The following is a 23,413-nucleotide window of genomic DNA, read 5'->3' as shown; positions in this document are numbered from 1 at the left end:
CAGAGTAGACTATTTTCTCCAGGGACTCAGATGTTATGATGCTTCATCCTGAGTGGATTTTTCTTAGTCTGAGGGCAACCAAATCCTTCAATCTCTATGAGTATGTGGACCAGGTCAATTTAACGCATCTATTTACTGGAGTTAAAATGTCTTCCTAAGCAGTGTGATTCTGGGAGATTTTGCCCTTCATAAGGGATCAGGCACTCCTGGTATGCCAGAGGTGGCCCCACAGAGGAGTGGGAATCCCAAAGGATGGTGATGTGGCTTCTTGACATTTCTAGTTTCTGTTGGATTAATTTTTCCTGGGTGCAGCAGAAGAGAGGAGACAGGTGCTTGGTTCCTTCTCCAGCTGTGAGGTGACTTCCCTGGATCGCAGTATGTGATGAGTGATCCTAAAAACTCTGTTTGGGACAGAGACTTATTCAGTGTAAGAAGTCTAGAAAATTCTGTTTAGGTTTATGAGGGAGATTTTATCCCAAAGAAGAATACTTCCATACTTCCTAGGATCCAAGGCCTTCGAATTCAGACATGGTGCTAGATTAAAGATTCAAATATTTGAGTCCTTTTAGTCTGTACATTTTGGGTCAGTGCCTGTGAATTCCTACTGTGTGTTCCGTACACCACCTAGCTCATTTCTGGGTGGTATTGTAATATAAACGTGACACTGGGCCCACTGGTTTCACTACTCTGTGTCAACAACTTTTGTCAGGGCGGACATACTTACTACACCTAACACACTGTTGTCATTATATATGTAACAAAAGGTGGCCTGTAGTATATCACTGGAAAACGAAGAACTCACTGATCATTAATATACTTGCATGATGTCTTTACAGAGTGTGAACAAAGAGTTATAAACATGTGGTAGAATTATGTTCTTAAAACATTTTTGGCAAGCAATGAATAAGCCCAGTCTCCCCTAGACAAACGGATGTATACTTGCTTATCTAAACCGCCTGGCTGTCAGGCAGAAACAATGAAGGTATATTTACATAAAAGGTAAACAAAGCCATCAAACTAGTAACTGGGGGAGATAGCCTTTTAACTATAAAGACAGGAGAACTGAATCTCAAATAAGAAGCAATTGAATCAGCTGATTGTATATAATATTACTGTATTATAAAAGTATATTGAGTAAGGTCTTTTGTGAAAGCCTGTGACAAACTGGTGATTAATAGCATTGTGAAATGTATGCATTAGTACTATATGAGCAATTATGGGTACTCACTGACATTACACTTTAAAGTTGATGACTAAACACAGGGAGAAAAAGGTTTTCATGAAGACAGGAGGGAAGGCAGCTATCTACCTGTCTCCAGTGTAAATTAAGCAGTGTGGAATTAAAACAATGGAAGCCCATTTACATATGAATCAGCAGGAGAATAGAGACCGCACCCCCAGGAAGCATTTCTGCCTCTTGAAGGAGGGCCAATGAACACTGGGAAGACAGCATGGCATCTACAAGCCAGCAGGAGAGAGAAGTTTTGTCTAGGCTTACTTTTCACATAATACATTTCAAAGGTTTACTGGACTAAAAAAAGAAAGGGGAGAGAATCCCATAGTTGTCCATCACTTGGGGGATTCAGGGGGCTGGAGCTCTTGAAATCACAGAACGTTGGATCCTTCAACCAAGGATGTTGAAATCTCTGGGAATTGAATATAGGAGAGAAACCTGCTTAGACAAAGATTATAACTTGCTGACATTAAATACATCTTAGAAATGTATTTTTATTTTTGTTTGCTTGTAACCTTTTCTGTCTTTACTACTTATTCTTGGTATCACTTAATCCTACATCCTTTTATTAAATAAACTTGTTTCAGCTTTATTATAAATCAATTCAGTGCTGTGATTGAACTAAGAATGTTTGTCAAAGCTCAGTCAAATGAATATGCTGCTGTTACTGTCTCCTTAAAGGAGCAGAGAACATAATTTCTGTGAGTGTTCCATGAGAAGGATGGATACTGCAGGGAAACATCTCTGGCAAGCTAAGGAGATGGGTTCACTGTCGGTTTACCTGCAAGGCAAGGTTTGGACTGGCAGAGTCATGAGGAGTTTACTTGCAAGGAAGACAAGCTGGTATGTCAGGGCAGTTGTCATACAGCTTAGCAGTAACAAAACTCTCACTTGCAGAGGCGGGGGGGGGAAGAGTGTGTTTAACAATAAAAAACAGTTACCCATCTTTTCATAACTGTTGCTCCTCAAGATGCCTTGCTTATGTCCATTCCATTCTAGCTATGTGCGTGCCCACCTGTGCAGTCGTTCGAGATTTTTGCCTTAGCGATATCCATAGGCCCAGTTGTGGCGCCCCCTCGAGTGCCACACTCATGCATCAGTATATCAGGCACCGCCAGCCCTACGTCCTCTCAGTTCCTGCTTGCCGACAACTTCGACAGAGGGGCAGGAGGGCGGGGAATGGAATGGACTTGAGCAACACATCTCGAAGAACAACAGTTACAAAAAAGGTGCGTAACTGTTTTTTCTTCTTCAAGTGCTTCTCATGTTGATTCCATTCTAGGTGACTCTCAAGCAGTATCAATGGAGGCAAGCTCAGAGTTCACAGTCTTGCAGCTTGCAGCACTGCTCTGCCTAAGCCAGTGTTGTCTCAAGCTTGCTAGGTAAGTGCATAATGAGACACCAACATGTGGACAGATGACCAGATAGAGGCTCTACAGATATCTTGGATTGGTACCTATGCCAGGAAGGTCGCTGACGATGCTTGTGCCCTAGTTGAGTGTGCCATCACGATCGCCAGTGGAAACACTTTTGCCAGCTCATAGCAGTAGTGGATGCAGGCCATGATCCAAGACGAAATCCTCTGAGCAGACACTGGGTGACCTTTCATTCTGTCTGCCACCGCAACGAACAACTGCATTGACTTATAGAAAGGTGTTGTTCTAACTCTGTAGAAGGCCAGTGCTCTCCTGACATCCAGGGTGCGTAGCCTGCACTCCTCATCTGATGCATGAGGCTTTGGAAAGAAGACAGGCAAGTATATATCCTGGCCAGTATGAAACTGGGAAACAACTCTGGGCAGAAATGCTGGGTGTGGTCGCAGCTGAACCTTATCCTTGTAGAAAACTCTGAAGTAAGCACCCTGATCTTGGACACCCTGCGGGCTGACGTTATTGCAACCAGGAATGAGACCTTCCAGGAGAGAAGCAGGAAGCCAGAGGCTTAAGTGGAGACCCCATGTGCCTCACAAGCATGAGATTCAGGTCCCTGGGGCGGAGGGGGGTGGAGGAGATGGGATATCAGACCTGTGCGCAGAGATGCTCCAAACCTTTCCAAAACTGTGCTGTCATTTTGTGAGCGAAGAATGACCTGCCTTGGAATGTAGGAGGAAAACCCGAGTTAGTGGCCAGGTGGACCTTGATGATAGATGACAGCGACAAACCTTGGAGTTTGAGATGCAACAGATAATCCAGGAGATCTTGCAGCAGGGCCTGCTTGGCCTGAATACATCATTCCAAAGGTCCAGCATGTGAATCTTTTCCATTTGGCCAGGTAAGTCGCTACCGAGCAAGACCTGCTGGACACGGGCCGAGCATACCCATTCATCCATGCGTAGCCATGCAGTAGCCAAGCTGTCGCCAAGCCGTCAACTGCAGCACCACCAGTTTCAGATGCAAAAGGCTGCCATGGTTCTGTGACAGCAGATCCGGCCAGAGGGGCAGCTGCAGTGTGGCAGCCATCGAAAGGCTCAGCAATGTGCCAAACCAGTGCTGGCGAGGCCACGCAGGGGTTATTAGGACAATTTTCATCCCATCTTGCCTGATCTTCACAAGGACTCTGTGAATGAACTGCACTGGCAGGAAGACATACAGGAGTGCTCCCGACCATGGAATAAGAAAGGCATCTGACAGGGAGCCTCAGTCCACTCTCCGGATCAAACAGAACATGTGGCATTTTGTGTTCTGCCTGGATGCGAACAGGTCCACCTGGGGAGTCCCCCACCTCTGGAAGATTATGCTGACCATTCATGGCGAGATGAGAAAGTCCTGCTAAAGTTCTCAACCTCTTGAATGAGAAGTTGCTTGTGAAAAGGGTCCCTGAAAAGGGATGGGAAAAAGGGGGGTTGAGAGGGAGGGGGTGGCTGAAAATTGAAGGGTATAGCCCCGAGATAACTATATACAGCACTCAGCAGTCCAAGGTGACCCACAACCAGGTCGAATGGTAGGGATGAAGACAGTCGAGGAAAGGACAGAGTGGATCCGGGGAACTGACTGGGTCATTGCTCTCGAGTGCACCTTCAAAATGAGAGCTTCTGGTTCCCGGGATGCTTCGCTGGGCCGGGCTGCATGGGTGAGTGGAAGAAGGAAGAGCAGCGACAACTAAAACTTGGGTCTCTATCCCTTCTCCTAGAAGACCTCTGACAAGTATGACAAGGCCTGGGCAGCTGGGGAGGTCGGAACTGCTTCTGTGCAGACTGAGGTGTATATATGCCCAGCGAGCGAAGGGTTGCCCGACTGTCGTTCAATTCATGCAGCCTCACATACATTTGTTCAGAAAAGAGACCACTCCCATTGAATGGGAAGTCCTGGGTCGAGGTCTGCATCTGGATCCTTTAAGGGGCTAAGGGCCCTGACCAGGAAGGCATGTCCACGTGGCTCCAGAGTGGCTGGGCAGCCCAAACTGGGTCCTTTGCTTGGTGCTGGGGAGCCACGCTTCTTTGTTTTCTTTTTGGGCATCAGCGCCGGGGCTGTGCTGCGCATCGAGGCTGAGGTACTAGATAAGTCTTGGTGGGACAGCTCGGAAGCCGGATGAAGGGCAGAATCCACGAAGAGAGCCTGCAAATGAATATCCCATTCTTTCTGAGTCCTGGGTGGAAAAGTTTTATAAATATGACACTTGTCCTTCACATGCGATTCCCTCAAGCACTTGAGGCAGCTACTGTGGGGTTCACTTACAGGCACAGTCCTGTTATAGTCCACGCAGGACTTAAACCCCGGAGACCGGGGCATGCCCTGCCTGGGGCAAAGCTCCCACTGAGACTCTAAGGGCTTGTCTACAGTTACATTTTATAGCCCTCTAACTTGCTGGCTCTGGGGTGTGAAAAATCACCCTTGAGTGCAGCAAGTCTGAGTGCTTTAAAGCTCTAGCGTAGGCAGGCTCCCAGCGCTCAGAGCTAATTCCCTTGTGGAGGTGGATTACCAGGAGCACTGTGAGAGCTCTCTCCCAGCGCTCGCATGCGACCACACCCGCACTTCAAATCACTGCCATGGGAGCGTTCCCGTGGCAGCGCTTTGAAGTTTCCAGTGTAGACATACCCTAAATTCCAACTACACTTACCTATTTACCACTAACTACAATAAACAAACTATTTACAAGACCCTAAGGCTCGAAGTGAGAAGAGACAAAACCTCTAGACCTTGCTATGCAAGGAAAGGTGCTCCAACTAACCACCACAGGCAGTAAGAAGGAACTGAGAGGGCATAGGGCCTGCAGTGCCTGATATACCGACGCCTGAGCGTGGCATTGAAGGGGGTGGCACAGCTGGCCCTATGGATACCGCTAAGGCAATTATCTTCAACGACCACGCACATGGGCACACACCTAGAATGGAATCAACATGAGCAAGCACTCGGAGAACTCACAATTCTGGGAACCTCTGCTGATTGTCCAATTGGCAGACAGTTTTGGAGAAATTTGGGACTGGAAGGGCGTTGGGTTCACTCTGCAAAAAAGTAACTGGGTGGAAGAAGCCAGGGTGTGACTTGCATGCTGGTAAGGCTGGCTGGCAGTGCCAGGACTCTGAGACACAGAAGCATAGCATTTAAGGTATGCAGAAGCATAGCATTTAAGGGCAGGCAGTGATACAAGCCCTTACTGGTAGGGGTTGAACCCCAAATGTTACAATAGATAGTAATTTTAAGAGGGTTCTTCTGCATCATGCCCTTCAGAAAGAGAAAAGGGTCAAAATAACAAGGCTATTGAAATAATTAACTATTGGGAGAGAGGGAGAACAGTGTGTGAGGAGAACTCATTTAACCTGTGGCATAGAGGTTAAGCATCCAGCTAGGACTGGTGACATTAACTTACTACACCGGTGACATTAACTTACTGCACTATCTGACTTGAGAGTGCTGAGGTGGTGCAGTTCAATCCCTCAAGAGTGTTGGAATAGGGAACCAGGCTCAGGAGCAGGAAAATGGTCAGTGGAAACCACTGCTGAAAGAGATGGTAGGGACTGCTTCATTTGCAAGGTCCTCAAGCTTCCCTGGCACTGAAGAGTTCCTGGAATTACCAGTAATGTCTTACAGGAGACTAATGAAATAGGACTTTCTTCCAGGGGTGGAGGAGTCAGCAACTGCACTCACCCATAGCAGTAATGAGTGGGGGTGGTTGGAGATGGGCAACAGCTGTGCAGAAGACAGACACTGAATCAGTTTAAAGAAGTCTTCAATCAAACTGCCTCCAAAACCATGAGGAAGGAAAACACTGTCGTATATAGGATGGACTACAGATAAGAATTGTATGCAGTGGAGGAAGCAGGTGAACAAATAGGAACAAAATAGTTATGCATGGGAAAGACGTGTAATTAGCATCAATTTATGCAAAAACAGTGTATCCCACACCAGCATAGTGTGGGTCTTTGTTCCTCTCTGATACCTGGCTCATAACAGTTTAAAAGTCTACTGCTGCTACCAACTAATTAAGTTATTCCTTTCACTGAAGTGCTAGAGACCTTTCTTCCCTGGAGTTCTCAAGTTCAAACCCCAGTTAGCCCAAGTGGGATCATTCCAATAGCATATTTCCTGTTTTCATATATGAAACTGATTCTGATATTTCATGACATACCTTTTTTTTTCCTCCAAACTACCCACCTCAGTAGTTTATCAGTAATTTCAGATGGCTGCAAAGAGCAGAAGTGACTACTGAATCCTAACACATTTTGATAAAGAATATATCCAAGCAGTCCAACTTTATATCTGTATTACGGAATACACAATAAAATTTCAACATATTCCCTTTAGCTACTGTTAGGGTCAATTTTATACATAGGCCCAGTTAAACTTACTAAGTTTGGGTACAGGTTGCGTATCCCAAAACTGGTATTTACGTTTGGTTGCTTCATCAATGTTCTTTGCTGGTCCCTGGCATGCAGAGAGCAGCTCCATAGCTCTCTGAATGTCTTGCAGCTTCTGCATTGGAATGGCTGGATTCTGTACGGAGAGACAACAACGGAGAGAGTCTTGTTTACTACATACACACTGAAAAAGTAGTGCAGACACCATATTCATGTCACTTGCTTCAACGATATTTTGATAGCATTTTGTATATTTGCTCCCACCTTAAGTGAGGCACTGCCAAGGAGCTCAGGCCCAACATGTAGGATTTGTTGGGGGAAAAACAATTTTATAAACTTCCATTGTTTTAAAAGTAGTTTAATTATTTTTAAACATCCTCAAAATAGTTTGTTTACATTTAATAAAGAACTTACAGTGTTTGAAGCACAAGCACTGCAGCATTATGCTACTGTATGAGGACCACAGTGTGAAGCTAACCACTCTTTTTTCCACCGCTCCATCTGAACAAAGTTGAAATGGTAAAACAGAGTAAACTGCTAAAAGCAAAGCTGACTTAAAATTCCCTCAGGTTTAACAATCTAATGTGTTAATAGTAATGCACATAAGGTCATTTAAGATAGATAGATACTGTAAAACATCACTTAAAAAAGTCAGCACTATTCCATATTTCTGTTATGCTATACTGCAACATATTTCAATGTTTACTGAGGTTCTGTCAGACGTTCTTTTGATTAATTCTTGCTTTACTTTTCAGTGTACAAAAAATGCATGTGTTAAGTCCATTCTGCCCAGTGCTACAGCTAATGTTGTTTTGCAGATGTTAGCAAAGCTTCAAAATGAAGGGAGGATTCAAGAGTAAAGATACAATAAACTAAAATTCTAATTAAAGAGGAAAGAGACTTTTACAGAACCATCTCCCCAACCAGACAGCCTAAAAGCTAGGGCTAAACTTTCCTAACTTTGGTGGTTAAAACTAGGCATCTAAATCCTCATTTCAGAGATAAAGCTGAGCACTCACAGCTTCAATAAGAATTTTGCCCATGTAGTGTATACAGACAACAAACCAGTGAGAGGCACAGTGAGTTATAAATTTGAAGGGATATTGGTATTTTTGTTTTTCTTAAGAAAAGTACCTTCCTGGAGCAGATTTGGGAGTTCTGCCATCAACTTCAGGAGAGACAGGATTTCACCCCAGGTTTTCTCCAAGGCAAAATACATTCTTTAGATTAGATTAGATTACATATATTATTTAAAGTGTTCTATCCCAACTGTTGAATATACAAGCTCCCTGCTTCTCAGTTCCATATTAATTTGTCATCCTTTCATTATTTTACTTCCTTTCTAGGACTCATCTAGAGAAAAACACCACAAGCTACAACTAATATGGACAAGCAGCAGGCTTCAGTACCATCCATCTCAAAGGCAGATCTACTGCATATAGTTTAAGAACTTTCAATTTCAAAAAAGCCTGCATGTCTTAACATTTAATATATATTTTTATCCTCTAAACATTATGCACTTTCTCTAGTTAACTAAAGTATTACAAGACTTTCCTGTGAAAATAATACTATGAACATATTAATAAAAGTGTTCTCTGGCCTGAAAGGTCAGTGCATTAACATTTATTTACTTATGGGCTTTGGGTCACCCAGTTATGTCAACACTGTTACAGCAAGAAAAAAAAAAAAAAAAAAGAAAAAGAAAAGCAAGCCTATTTCTAGATCCAAATCATAGTGACATGGATCACTGTTCTCAACTAAAGATCAATATATATAGTTCCCATTGGTCTAGTATGAAGGTTTCTAAGGAAGTAGAGAGATTTTTAATGCCTACCAGTACACGGACTAATCAAATATCAATTCTGATGTGTCAATATTAGTATTTTGGATTGATTTTATTTTAGCAGTGTAAGCAGTTCCACTCACCACTGTAGCACCCCTTTGGTATCAGAAAGTGGCAGTGTGTGCAGGGGAGGATCCCTCTTGACCACTTCTTTAGCCTTGTGATGGCCTCTCTCTGTACGTCTCCCATGACCTAGCTCTCTGGCCAGGTGATCTGTTAAGTTCAGTTCTTCCCCCTTATGGGGTAACAAAGTCCAACTACAGAATCTACACCATTATCCAAGCAAAAGATCTTCCTGCTCCTCTCAGGCTACACTGACGTTCCCTGTTCTTCACCCCTACTCCTGGGGACGGCAGATTTCTCTCTCTGCTCCTTTGGCTGAGCACTGCCTCCCAGGTCTTTTTCCCTGGAAGCCCTTCTTCCTAGCAGGTTTGCCCTCTGCCTCCCTTTCTACTCTAGCAGCTTCTTTCAGGGTCTTCCCTGCTTCTTACAAGCTCTAGGTCAGGGCCTCTCACAGGAATCCAACCTGCTCCTTGTAGTTTTCTCCAGCCTGCTTTCACTAGGCCCTTCCCAAAGAGAGGGGGTTCCCTAGGCTCCTCTCTCCTGGGTTTCTTCTTTCACTGAGTTCTCAACCCTCTCTATGTAGTTCTCTCTAAGCCTTTCATAGCTTAGATCACTAATTGTAATTGAGCCACCAGATCAGTATAAGCTGGAGGTTAACTGCTAAAGTCACAAGTGAGGCTGAGCCCAACTCCTCTTGACAGGCTAGCCAGCCTGTTAATAGGGGATCATTATTCTATTTCTATGCCAATAATAAATGACCATTATAAATAAGGAATCTGTTGACATAATATAGAAGAGAAGGCAGAAAAGGTATATATCATTCTGACGATAAGCATGACTAGCCTATGGATGATGGTCCTTCTTCCCAAGAGAGAAGGGTTCTTCACTCCTTGCAACTGATTCAGTGATAGGTATGTGGTATGAAATTTGTTTCCAGTTCCTTTTTATTTCTCCAAATAAAGGAGGAAAATTTTCTGAAGAAACACACGTAAGCTGGAAAGCAATATCTGCTTTCTCAATTTAGAGTAAGTTCCTGCAGTTAAGAGGGACTGGCTAAACTCTCGGGAGGAATGGCACAAAGACTGAAAGAATAAAGCAAAATGTACAATTTTATGTGATCCTAGGGAAATTTATCTGATGTATAGAGGGAGCTGGTAGCCTTTTCTGCATAAAGTGAAGCTTTGTCAGTGCCTAGAATCCTCCCTTATGCCACAGGAGGAGTTGTGGAGGAGGTTCATTCTGTTACATGTGCAGATATGCTGAACAGATGAGGAACTAGTTGGAAAGAATAGGGAATCATTGACATTTTGAAGTGTATTGATATCACACTTCCTTTTGATCCTTAATGACTTTTTTTGGTGAGACTGTTACTGGGGGCAGTTTATGCATTATCCAAAATTAGGGTGACCAGATAGCAAGTGTGAAAAATTGGGATGGGGTGGGGGGTAATAGGTGTCTATATAAGAAAAAAACCCCAAATATTGGGACTGTCCCTATAAAATCAGGACATCTGGTCACCCTATCCAAAATCCAAGTAGCCACCTGTCATTGATGGAATAAATGGGACAAAACTGGAAGAGGGCTACCATAAGGAAACTGTAACCATAAGTTCAATTACCTGACTATTCAATTTAAGGTGTTCCATCATTTAGAAAATGTCTCTAACTACTACTTACTATCTAGATAGTTGTTTAAATGCCATTATCCTCAAGTCTGACATTTTAAAAAACACAGAAAACAGCTGTGGAAATGTCTGTGATTAGAACAAACATTGATAATACTTCAAGACAAACAGATTGTGGACAAAGACCATCCTGGACTAGAACATGGATAGGGCTTACTTACAGCAAAGAGACTATGTCCAGTTTTGCTTGGCAAGTGAAGACAGAACAAAGATGTGGGCTATGGAGTGGAATTACCAATACAGAATATACACACTGTACTTTACGTTTATACCTCAGAACAGGTATTTTTTTTTTTGCCTTTGCTCACACATTTATTAGTTCTTTGTGGCTCTCCATTTGTCTATCTGGGGGGAAGACTGCCTTTTGCCACTCTCCTTGTCTGTGTTCTATGACATTTCCTCCTGCTGCTTTGTTTCTTTGTGTTCGCACATATTGCAGGCTGCAAAATAAAAGACTACAAAGTTAATTTCACATTGTAGCCTGCAACAGACACAGAGTACAAGGACAGACATGCTGTTTGTAGGCCAGAGAGGCAAAATGCAAAGATAAGATTTTGGAAAGCAAGGCGGGCTGTGTAAGGACTGCTACATATATGCCTAGACAGCAACAGGTGGGAAGTAAAAGGCCTCTCTTCAGTACAAAAGTTCCCAGATGGCACCTTTTGTGATGACAATATTCTGTCAATGCAGAGAGTTTGAAAACCAAGTTTCATGCAAACATGCCCTTTCCTATATGTATTTGCGCCAACAGGATATTAAACAAGATATTTTCCATGTTACATTTACAGAACGAATTCATATTACAAATGAGAGACCAGAGCATTCAAAAATATTACAGACAAAGATATAACCCAATCATTAGCTGCATAGGGTTAGGAAGAAACTCACCCCACAGGCATGTTATTGCTTAATTATCCAGTTATAGGGGTTTTATACCTTCCTATTCAACATTTTCATCAATGAGCTAGAAGTAAATGTAAAAATTACTGCAGATTAATACTCGTGGATGATGCATAGATTGGTGGAGTGGTAAATAATAACGAGGATAGGGCAGTTGTACCAAGTGCTCCAGTTTGGTCTGTAAATTGGACAAAACACATTTTTAATTTTAATAGGAATTATTTTCAGGGAGTTCTATGGCCTTGTGTTACACAAGGGGTCAGACTACATGATCACAATGGTCTCTTCTGGCCTTGGAATCTGTGAATGGAGCCAAATGCAAAGTTATCCATCTAGGAATAAGGAATGCAGGCCATACCTATAGAATGGAGAGGGAAAACTGTATTACAGAAAATTGTGACTCTGAAAAGGATTTAGAGATCACAGTGAACATGCAACTTAACACGAGCTTCCAGTGTAATGCTGTACAAAAAGGGCTAATGTAATCCTTGGGTCTATAAACAGGGAACTAGTAAGTAGGGACAGGGAGGTTACATTAACTTTGTTTACAGCACTAGCGAGACTGAGAATACAAAACTGCATATAGTTCTGGTGCCCGTATTTTAAAAAGGAGGTTGAAAAATTGGAAAGGATGTAGAATTATGCCGGGGTCCGAGACTTGATGCTGCAGGTTTTTTGTTTTTTTGCAATGCAGACATAACCTAAGAGCCCCAAAGTCCCAGTGAAATAAAATATTGCCAGATCCACCACATATTTTATTTATGCAAATCCCCAACTAAAACCAGTCAGAGCTTCACCTAAATAGTTATGCAAGATCAGTTCAGAACTCAGAAACTTAATCCTCAATATCTAGAGGACAGGAAAGAGTTTTCTGATTTTGGGGAAAACTGGCAGCAATGTCTTTGTACTGATTAGACCTATTCAGTATTGCTGCTAGACCCACATAAATTATAATATTTGCTCTTAAAAGCTGTGGTCCATGCTGGTAGCTCAATAACCTTAGTCTGTCTTCAAGTCGCCCTTGGCTGTAGTTGTCTTTGTACTCACAAATACAAATGCCTAGGAGAACAGGATTCCTGTGAATTTCAACACCCTGTTTGCTCATGAGAACAGTGAAGGTAGGTATAGGGAGAGTCAATAGGGAAGTGCTTTATGGACACTTTAGGTCACAAAAAAAAAAAAAAAAATACAATGGGGGGGAGGTTATTTTGTTTTTACTAGTTTCACCCTTAAGTCTAATTTTTAAATGTAGACTATGTTGCAGCCCTGCACAGTTCAAGAGGACATTTTTAAGTAGTATATTAAAATTGCAGCCATCCATATCTCTGGTCCTTTAAACTTTTAAAGTTCACTGGAATATTTATAAATGTGTTTATAAAACAGGCAGAATGGAAGGAGAAATCTGAGTAACTACAGTTTATCCCCCTGTGATTATGGGACACCAACCAAATGACTGAATTACTTAGCCTAAACATTTTTCCAAGTCAGAAATGACAACAGTACCTTCCTGTAAATGAAAAAACATGACAGTTCTAAGATAGTGGTACTTCTCAGATCCTGGAAATGGCCTTCAGCCTCATTACGTGCCTGAGATGAGTAGTTATATTATGACCACGTGCCTTGCTATGCACTATTCTCTACATAAAGAATGTACTGAATTTAAGAACCTGCATGTTCCGATATACAAAGCTTACTCACCTTTATTTGCAGGCAGAAAATTTCAAATGCACCTATGGGAGCTAGGTACCCAACTTCTATAGGAAAACTAATGTGAGTTGGGCACCTAAATGTTGCCAGCCTCAGAATACAACATGTTACTACTGCTAATCATTACTGCTGGGAACCCACCTGCATCAAAAAGTTCAAAAGGTCAAATGTGTCAGTCAAGAGAAGAAAAAGTCATAGGAGACTGATAGTCTTGTATTTCTATGGTCTCCTGACTGCTGAAGCTGCTTACATTGCTGTCCCATCTCAACATCCACTTTCAGCCCCCACCCTCACCTAAACCCAACAGCACTCTCAGGATATGGCTACACTCGAAACTTGAAGGCGCTGTCGCAGGAGCGCTGCTGCGGCAGCGCTTTGAAGTGTGAGTGTGGTCGCAGTGCCAGCACTGGGAGAGAGCTCTCCCAGCGCTGCGCGTACTCCACCTCCTCATGGGGATTAGCTTGCGCTGCGGCACTGTTTACACTGGCGCTTTACAGCGCTGTATCTTGCAGCGCTCGGGGGGGTGTGCTTTTTTCACACCCCTGACAGAGAAAGTTGCAGCGCTGTAAAGTGCCAGTGTAGCCAAGGCCACTGATGATCCTGTATGTTTACCTTAGAGGAAAGGCACACAATACCCATCTCAGCTAAAATACCTGCAAACTCCCTTAAGACTGAAACAAATGACAAAAGTCACAGTATAATTTATAAATCTCAAAAATCACAAATAAGGAGAAACACACATTTTTCCATGACTAGTAAAGAAAATTAATATTGCTCAGCACTTGACCAGCTTGACAGTCCAAAACAGCTCAGAAATCTAGCTAGAAAAGCTCCATTTACTTACTACTTTTGTGGACAGGAACAGAGCTGGTGAATGCAAAGACAAGTGAAATGGGTACCTGTATGTTGAATCTGAAATTAAGGCCTCTTGTTTTAATCACTAGAGGTTTGAAGAGGGGCTTTTTATTAGCATATATATTTAAATAAAAATCAAATCTCACATGCTATTTACAATAAAAATGGCTACAAACATAGTGGAATTAGCGAGGCTTTGTCCCTGTGGTGACCATCAAATCATCGGGTGTTTTAGTGAGCATAAGTAAACGACATATGACAGAGATGTGGATATCATACTTCTAGCATAATGTGACCCAGTCTACATTTGCAAGAGAAAGTATGAACACAAAACTGCAAGCGCTGAGCACCCCAATCCCCATGAATTTCAACAGAAGTTGAGGGCATTCATCAGCACTTTGCATGATCCATCCAGCTCTCTGGTGAATAGTGAGCAAATATAATTCTTGGCAGAAAGACAATTATCCGCCTTCCCTGGCCATCATACACAGAGCTTAACTGTGCTTGCTGCTGATACAAACCAATCCGTGAAACATGGTGCTACAGATTTGATGGAAATCTGGCTATTCTGATTAGAGAGTTAGTTTCCCCAGAAAGTGTAACATGCCCCTATGTAACTTGAGGTCAAAGGCCAACTACTTCCTGACATCCTAAAAGTGAGGCTGTCAAGATTAGCAAATTTACAGAATCTTTATTTTATAGTTTAACTAATGAATTCTGATCCATTGGCTATAGTGTCAATGACAGGTCATAATCCCTGTTTTGAATCAGATTACACACCCTACCACTATATCATTTGATTATAAAGTGTTAAATCTCTCAGTTAATTCTGTGATATTCGTTCCCCCATTTGAGGTGGAGAGCAATTTTTACTTAGTTGACATTTTAAAAAATATTTTGTATGCACTGAAATGTACTTAAAATAGTTTTAAAGGAAGATGCTCCTGGAAGAGTCAACTGAATAAGAAAATATAAAGCATTTTCATACCACGATTTGAGGACTTCAGTAACTCAGACATAGGTTAGGGGTTTGTTACAGGAGTGGGTGGGTGAGATTCTGTGGCCTGCGTTGTGCAGGAGGTCAGATTAGATGACCATAAATGTCCCTTCTGACCTTAAGTCTATGAATCTATTAAACCCTGCTTGGAGTAGCTGAAAAATTAACTGCTGGCCAGACTTACCAAAACAGGAGAATTAATGATTGGCTACAGATTCTCTTTCTTGAGGGAAAAAAGTCTGTACATTAATTTGGATTAACAAAGTATTATTGTAATTCATCAAAAAGGAATTAAAAACTTTATGTATATTAAAATACACAGTTCAAAATATAATAAGGAACTGCATCTTTACTTTAGAAAGGTACTAAAAATTCTCACATCCTTTTAGCTGACCTTACTATAAGCAACTAACTTCAAATCTGTTTACTCCGTATTATATTGCAGACCCATGCCAATCAGCCCATTCTTTAAAGAAAATCAAAATTAAACAGCATGAGGAGTCTAAAAAGTGATCACTCTTGGTGATACTGTATGTTCTTGCTACACTTTTTAAAATGCAAAACCTAATACAAAAGCAGCACATGCATAGCACTGGAGGGGACACTGAAAAAGCCCTAGCTCAGGGGTTCTCAAACTTCATTGCACCGTGACCCTCTTCTATCAACAAAAATTACTACACGACCCCGGCGGGGGGGGGGGGGGGGGAACGAGGACTGAAGCCTGAGCCCAAGGGCTTCAGCCCCAGGGGGTGGGCTTTGTCCTGGGCCAGGGGGGTTATGCTTCAGCTTGGCCCCAGGCTTCAGCTCTGGGCTCCAGAAAATCTAAGATGGCCCTGACGACCCCATTAAAATGGTGTCAGGACCCACTTTGGGGTCTCAACCCAGAGTTTGAGAACTGCTGCCCTAGAGTAGACAATACATAATGTATCAGCATGCCAGCAAAAGAGAACACAATTTTTCCCCTGACGTAAACAGATTACACTATTACACTTGTCAAATCTTATGGGGGACTAATGGCATAAGGATGAGTTTCTCTGCATTAATCAGATGAGACAACCTCCCCTCTCACGCACAATCAATGGTCTGTGAACTTTCACATGATGGTGCTATGAAGCTCACTTCTCAGGGTAAGGTTTCTAAGTTGTATCACTTGGAATTCTTGATTGAAGCATTAATGATTTGGAGGCTGGCGTGGACTGCACCCTCAGCAAGTTTGAGATGACACTAAACTGGAAGGAGCGGTAGATATGCATGAAGGTAGGGATAGGATACAGAGGGACCTAGAGAAATTAGAGGATTGTGCCAAAAGAAATCTGATGAGGTTCAACAAGGACAAGTGCAGAGTCCTGCACTTAGGATGAAAGAATCCCATGCACTGCTACAGACTAGTGACGGACTGGCTAGGCAGCAGTTATGGAGAAAGGGTCCTAGGGGTTACAGTGGATGAGAAACTGCATATAAGTCAACAGAGTGCCCTTGTTGCCAAGAAGGTTAATGGCATTTTGGGCTGTATAAGTAGGGGGCACTGCCAGCAGATCGAAGGATGTAATCATTCCCCTCTATTCGGCATTGGTGAGGCCTCATCTGGACTACTGTGTCCAGTTTTGGGCCACATCCTACAAGAAAGATGTGGTAAAATTGGAGAGAATCCAGCGGAGGGCAACAAAAATTATGTGGGGGCTGGAGCACATGACTTATGAGGAGAGGCTGATGGAACTGGGATTGTTTAGTCTGCAGAAGAGAAGAATGAGAGGGGATTTGATAGCGGGGATTTGATAGCTGCTTTCAACTACCTGAAAGGGGGGCTCCAAAGACACGGGTGGCTCCAGGCACCAGTGCAACAAGGGTGTGCCTGGGGCGGCAAGCCGCGGGAGGCAGCAGTCAGGCAGCCTTCGGTGACGTCTCTGCGGGAGGTCCGCCTGTCCCGTGGTTTTGGCGGCAATTCGGCGGCAGGTACGCCAAAGGCACGGGACCAACAGATCCCCCGCAGAACCACTGCCGAATCCGTGTGACCGGTGGGCCTTCTGCAGAAACACTGCCAAAGGCTGCCTGACTGCCATGCTTGGGGTGGCAAAAAACATACAGCCGACCCTGTCCAAAGAGGATAGATCTAGACTGTTCTCAGTGGTAGCAGAGGACAGAACAAGGAGTAATGGTCTCAAGTTGCAGTGGGGGAGGTTTAGGTTGGATACTAAGAAAAACTTTTTCACTAGGAGGGAGGTGAAGTACTGGAATGGGTTACTTAGGGAGGTGGTAGAATCTCCTTCCTTGGAGGTTTTTAAGGTCAGGCTTGACAAAGCACCGGCTGGGATGATTTAGTTTGGGATGGGTCCTACTTTGAGCAGGGGGTTGGACTAGATGACCTCCTGAGGATTCTAGGATTCTCTGATTCTAAGCTAAATATTTTTAAAAGTCATGTTTTCCCCTGTTTACTTAGAATAAGGTAGACAAAGCATGGTCCATAGCCCAGAGGTGCCTCACAGCCAATGTCATATTTAACACAGAGCCTGTGGAAGATACATATCCCATTGTGTGACAGGACATTCTGATTTGAAGCAGAGGCCTTTCAAGTAAAAACGGACTACCACATCAGAGGCGGATTAAGATGTATTGGGGCCGTGGGCACAAAGAACATTTGGTCCCCATACCCTGGGGGCCCAGGGGTGCCATGCCTGCCCACTTTTTAACATGGGCATAGTAGTCTCGGGCAGGTGCAGCAGCAGCATAGGTGCAGTTTGGGGAGAGCAGGATGGCATTGTCAGGCCAGAGGTGACAGGAAGAGCGGTGCTGCACTTGATTGCTGCCTTGAGCTCAAAGCCCAGGTGGCAGCAGGGGCAATCTGCCACCAGGAGCAGGAAGGACCCAGCAAGGGCAGCTGGCATTGGGAAGGGAAGGAGTAGGAGGCCAGACCAGAGTCCCTTCCTCTGGGTCCCACCGGCAGCAGCGTGCCCCGGAAGGTGGGGACACAGGCTAGGAGCTGTTTTTGGGTAGCCTGGGCCCTGCTCAGAGCAGACGGAGGGTCCGGGGCTACCCCTACAGTGGCCCAGGCTCCCTGGAAGGCTCCTACCACTGTCCAGCTCTGGCTTCTGGCCTGGCCAGGGGTGGTGCCCTGGGGGAAGAGGAGGAGCAGGAGGCAGGGCCACAGTTACGGCACTGGTGGCCCCCCCACTTCTACCCAAGTTATGGACTCCTGCAGGGGGCCCCCAAATCGGCCCCTGGGCACAGATCTGGATGGAGCTGGAGTCTCCCCAGACTGTATCTCAGTACTAAAGAGGACAGCTGCAACTGGCTCCATTTTATGCCAATTAGGTGTGGACCTCAAGGCACAGGTTGCTTGTTTCTCCAACTGAGGCTTGCATTATCAAAGTGTGGCTGCCCATGACCCACAAGTTTCCTCAGATTCATTGTATGGTATTTTCCCTCAAAAATAAAATCACAGAACTGGAAGCTCGAGAGGTCATCTAATCCAGTCCTCTGTACTCATGGCAGGACTAAGTATTATCTAGACCATCCCGGACAGGTGTTTGTCTGACCTGCTCTTAAAAATCCCCAGTAAAAGAGATTCCACAACCTCTTCAGCAGCAGCAGCAGCTGAAGACAGATCCAATTCAAAGTGCAGCAGTCAGTATAGACTTGCCTCCTTGCTACTAAAATCCACTACCAGATGGCACTGTATTGTTCAAGAAATTGGATATAAATCAGGACAAGTTAGAATGAGGCTAAAGTAGAGGCAATTTATCAAACACAAAATATGCTACAAAAACATTACAAGTGCAGATTAAAATTCTTTGCTACAAGGCCACCACCAACCTGAATGTTAACCAACTGAAAAAGCTGTCACCTTCTCCTTTCTCAGAACACATCTCCCTGGTAATCACCAGCATATCAGAGGCAGCTTTTTAAAGGCCGTCAACTACTGTACATACTTACCTTCTCACAGAGTTCCTTGTCCTTTCATTTCTAATCATGGCAATAACCCAAACTACCCATGCCCGATTCAAATGAGTGTTAAGGCAGCACTACCCACTTTCACAGGAAACCACAAAAGTTAAAATAAAACAAGGCTCTCACTTTTGAAGGCTGTTGAATTTTAATCTCCTGGGAGTCAGATGCAGAATCTGATTTGGTGCCACCGGAGTTCGGTTTCTCCTTTTTTCTCTTCTGTTTCTTTTTCTTCTTTTTAGCTCCCAAATCCCCTCCAGGACTTCTGTCATGAAATTCAGAGAAAGTGAAATGAGAAAAACCAATACAAAGCCTGAAGTACATTAAAGTTAAATTTAGAAAACCACTACTCCTACATATGAAAACTAACAACAGTCAGACATGACTCTAAGGGGAAAAAAATCAGGACAAACAAAGGAGTAAATTGCAGAAAAGTTCTCTATGTTAACTTGATCATTTGCTTTCCATTCAGTTCCCTAATTTACAGGGCATTTGGGCACCATACAACAGTCAATGCCATCCCCTAGGCTTTTATATAGCAGAAACATGAAGTGTTTCTTCAAGGGAAGACATGGATTTCATTCTTCCTGAGGTATGCAGTCGCCATGACCACACATTTGGTAAAAATACCCAAAATTCCTCTCCGGAGGTTTCAGGGCAGCTGGTCCACAAACTAAGACATAACTGTCCAATGTAAAAAGTCATACTTGGACAAGAATGCTTGCTGGTTCGCAATCCGCATTTCCAGAGATGGAGGAGGTGTAAATCCTCCTGCTCATTAAATCAATCTTTTTGGAATCCTTGTGCTTAGGAGTGGACTTAAACCTGCCCTGTCAGGCCCTATTGTTCACTGCAGTTGCAACTAGGGAATCTGGGGATGGATGGGAGTAAAAGCTCTCAAATCTCTGCACCAAGATGAAATGGTGTTTCTCCATGTCCTTCACAGTAGACGGTATCAAAGATGGCGTACTCCAGAGGATCTTTGCAGCTCTGGAAGTGCATCGTAGATAGGGAGAGCCAGGACCAGATTAACTTTTTGTGGGCCTGGCGCCAAACATATTTGTGGCCCCTCCTGGGGAATGAAGGGGCCAGGGGCAAGAGCACAGTTGGCAGGGTGGATTTGATTTAAATCACTAGTCAGGAAGACTTGATTTAATCATGAATTTCTAAATAAAGGGCATTCTTGTGAAGAATATATATTAACGTTATAACAACCAACAACTCAGAGAGAGATGTAGGTTTCATTTTTAGAAGGTACACACTATACGTTTTTAAACAATGATTTATTTTCAAAACTTTTCAGATGAGTTTTACAGCTATATCAGAAAATGAATGATTGTTTGGTTATTTCATTTACCAAAGATAATTAAAGCAGGTATTTATGAAGTCATTGGAGGTGAACTATCTCCAATTCAACAGGTTAATCATTAATATTTGGAGGATTTTCTTGCCAGGCTGTATTAGGAGGAGAACACCACCAGATAGACATTCAAATCGTTTTATTTAACTAACAACAACGTTCAGTATTCTGGATTTTTTTCTTCAACAGTAAACATAATATTTTAACAAAAAAGCATATGTCCCTCGCTTCTCACATTTATCTCCAGACTTCTTCTCCTTGTCCAGATCTGTTCCGCCCCCAACAATCTTCTCTTTATTGAACTTTTTGAAATTGTGCACTTATTTAGAGAGAGGTAAGGGATTGACTCTGTGTACAGAAATTTGCAGAGGGACAACAGAGTTGAAGTTTGTTACTTCTCACCACTATATATTATTTATGTATTTAAAAACATTTTTGCTGTTAACAAGCATGTGACCTCTGGAGACACAAAACCACAGTTTGAGAACTGCAAAAATAAGCAACTCTGATGGCATCTTTTAGACTGAGCCACACTGAGTAGATAGAAAGATTAACCTAAATAATCTATACAGAAGCCCCTGGGTCCCTAATCCATGAACTACTGGAACTCATTTACAAAACTTTTCTTAAACATTACATAAATATATTTTCTCATACTATAGAATTAGAATTTATAATCCCTATTCCATGATGAGATATAACGTATCTTAATTAAAACTATCTTTAGATAGGTTTTTTCCTCAAAAATATTTAAATTAAAAAAAAAATCTGTGTTTTTTTTAGTTTTTGTTTTTAAAGTCATTGATTTTTATCCACCCTGACAGCAGAGCACGGGCTGGAGAGGAGGATTGGTCCCAGCTGGAGTGAGGCAGGGGCCAGGGGCAACATAAGCACAGTGGGGCATTGGGGGAGGATTAGTCCCTGGTGACTGGAGCAAGGCAGGGGCTGGGGGTAAATTGCAAGTGCAGCAGGGATAGGGAGGGGATAAAACAGTGTCTCCCCCCACCCCTGCCAACATGAGAGGGTACCTACCTTCTCCCTGGTTCTAGCCCACTCTCTTCATCTCCCTCTGCACTGAGCTGAGGGTGGGGTACACTGAGCACAGGGCTGGGGATGCAGGTTCTGGGAGGGAGTTAGGGTGCAAGAACAGGTTGGGGGTTCGTACCTGTGGCAGCTCCCATTTGGTTCGAAAGGTGCATATGGGAATGCGTGTGTGTGTGTGGGGGGAGTGCAGGAGCTCCCGTTTAGTGCTCATGGTAGGGGTGATGATGTGTGAGGGGTTCAGGAGTCAGGGGTTGGGCTGTGAGGGGGCTGGGTGTGTGTGAGGGAGATTCAGGAGTCAGGACACGAGGGACTTGGTATGTAGGGGTGCAGGAATCAGGGCAGAGAGCTGGGGGTGTGGGATGGGTTCATGGAGGTGCTCGCGGCAGGGGGCTGGAAGGGGTATGACTGATCCCACCCCCTTCCCCAAGGCCCTGCCCCGCCTCTTCTCCACCTCCTCCCCTGAGCGGCAAGCATGCTATGGCTATGCTCCTCCCCCTCCCTCGCACCGGCAAACAGATCAGCGGCAGGGTGAGGGAGGGAGGGGCGGGAATGCAGTACGCTGGGGGAAGCGGCGGGGGAGGAACTTGGCTGATGGTGGAGCCTGCCCTGCTGCAGCAGGACAGGGCCCCAGGAGCCGGCCACACCAAGCTTTCTCTCCCGCAGGAGAGAGTGGGGGGCAGAGAAGAGTGGCCAGGCCAGGGCCCCTTTGGAGCATGGGCCCGGTGCCATGGTAAATCCAGTACTGAGTAGAGCTATTCTCCCAGGAGCAGAGAGGTGCAGGATATCCATTAATTTATGGGTGTCCTCCTGCAGGAATTCTTCCTGAAAGGCCAGGGAGGCAGACAAGTACCACAAAAGGTCCTGATAGGCCTTAAAATCTTCTGGTATTGGAGAAGAAGAGGAGCCAGGCTGAATCATCTGGGGATGGAGAGGAGGTGGTTAACGGGCTCCCATTTCAGGACCAGTGGAGCTGGAAATGGTGGCTCCATATAGGGAAGGCTCACTGGTGCCTGAACCTGTGGTGGATCCACAGTTCCCACCACCAATCTGCCAGGCAACCTTGTCTTAGAGCAATCCGCGAAGCACAACCTCCACAACCCAGGAGTGTCCCATGGATTCCACGCAGACCACTGATAAGGACAGGGCATTGGTGACCAGTAGTTGCCTCATCCTGACTGTGAGATGAGTGCCAATCCCAGTGCCCATAGTGCTCCATAAATGGTCCCCAAAGTGGGTCGGGTGATGAAGAATGGGAAGAGAAAGATCCCGACCTCAATGCCGAGGAGCCTGAGGTTTTCAGGCACAAAGGCAGATCCGGTCCTGAGAGAGCAAATATCTGGTCTGACTCATCCATCACCCAGAATGAGGCAGTGACCAGCACCGATGATGGAAACACTACTGTTGGCACCAAATACGCCAGTGCCAGAAGTGCTGTCAACCCCAAAGTCAGTGGCAGTACCAAAGCAGATGATGGTGCCCAAGTGGAGAGCAGTGAAAGCCGCTATGGTAATATGCATTGGTGCCAAGGCATTTCCCGGTGCCAAGGAGGTCCCTTATACCAACTCTGGTACCGCCCCTTCCTCCACAGACTGTGGAAGAGAACATTGGGGTGCAGTGCCAGCAGACCCAAGGGTTTAGAGGCCTGTCCAGCCAACTGGGTTATAAGCAATGCAGACCTGGCAAAGTCCTGGGCCAAGGGAGAGGTCAGGATGGAAAGGCAGAGGAGGTCTGTAACTGCCTGGTACACTGCCAATGTGGAAAGAGTCGGTGTCACCATCACCCTTGTCAGTACTAGACTCAATGGACCCCCCAGAGCCAGAATTGGAATAGATGGTGCAGGGTCTCTACCTCCCTACTTGGTACTAGGCCCATCCTGAGAACTGGCATGTCATAAACAGATAAGGAAAGTTAATAGCACAGAAGTACTTTATATCTCTTTGACTGTAAAGGGTTAACAAGTTCAGTAAGCCTGGCTGTCACCTGACCAGAG

General features: G+C 44.3%; 1 protein-coding gene across 4 annotated transcripts in view; it reads right to left on the bottom strand.

Annotated features, from left to right (window-relative positions):
• NMT2 (N-myristoyltransferase 2) overlaps positions 1 to 23,413 on the bottom strand; it is a 55,203-nt gene that overhangs the window by 20,131 nt on the left and 11,659 nt on the right. For 3 of the 4 annotated variants that reach the window (XM_075062319.1, XM_032806342.2, XM_032806333.2), the window contains exons 2-3: positions 19,149 to 19,284; positions 7,020 to 7,164 (exon numbers count right to left, since the gene is read on the bottom strand). In XM_075062319.1, the coding sequence (XP_074918420.1) occupies positions 7,020 to 7,164; positions 19,149 to 19,284 (281 nt within the window). The remainder of the gene's footprint in view (positions 1 to 7,019; positions 7,165 to 19,148; positions 19,285 to 23,413) is intronic. The other variant, XM_032806350.2, reaches the window with a different exon arrangement.

This window comes from Chelonoidis abingdonii, chromosome 2, assembly GCF_003597395.2.
Source record: "Chelonoidis abingdonii isolate Lonesome George chromosome 2, CheloAbing_2.0, whole genome shotgun sequence".
Lineage (NCBI taxonomy): Eukaryota > Metazoa > Chordata > Testudines > Testudinidae > Chelonoidis > Chelonoidis abingdonii.
The sequence above is the reverse complement of the archived record's forward strand: the minus strand, read 5'-3'. Positions and strand labels throughout refer to the sequence as shown.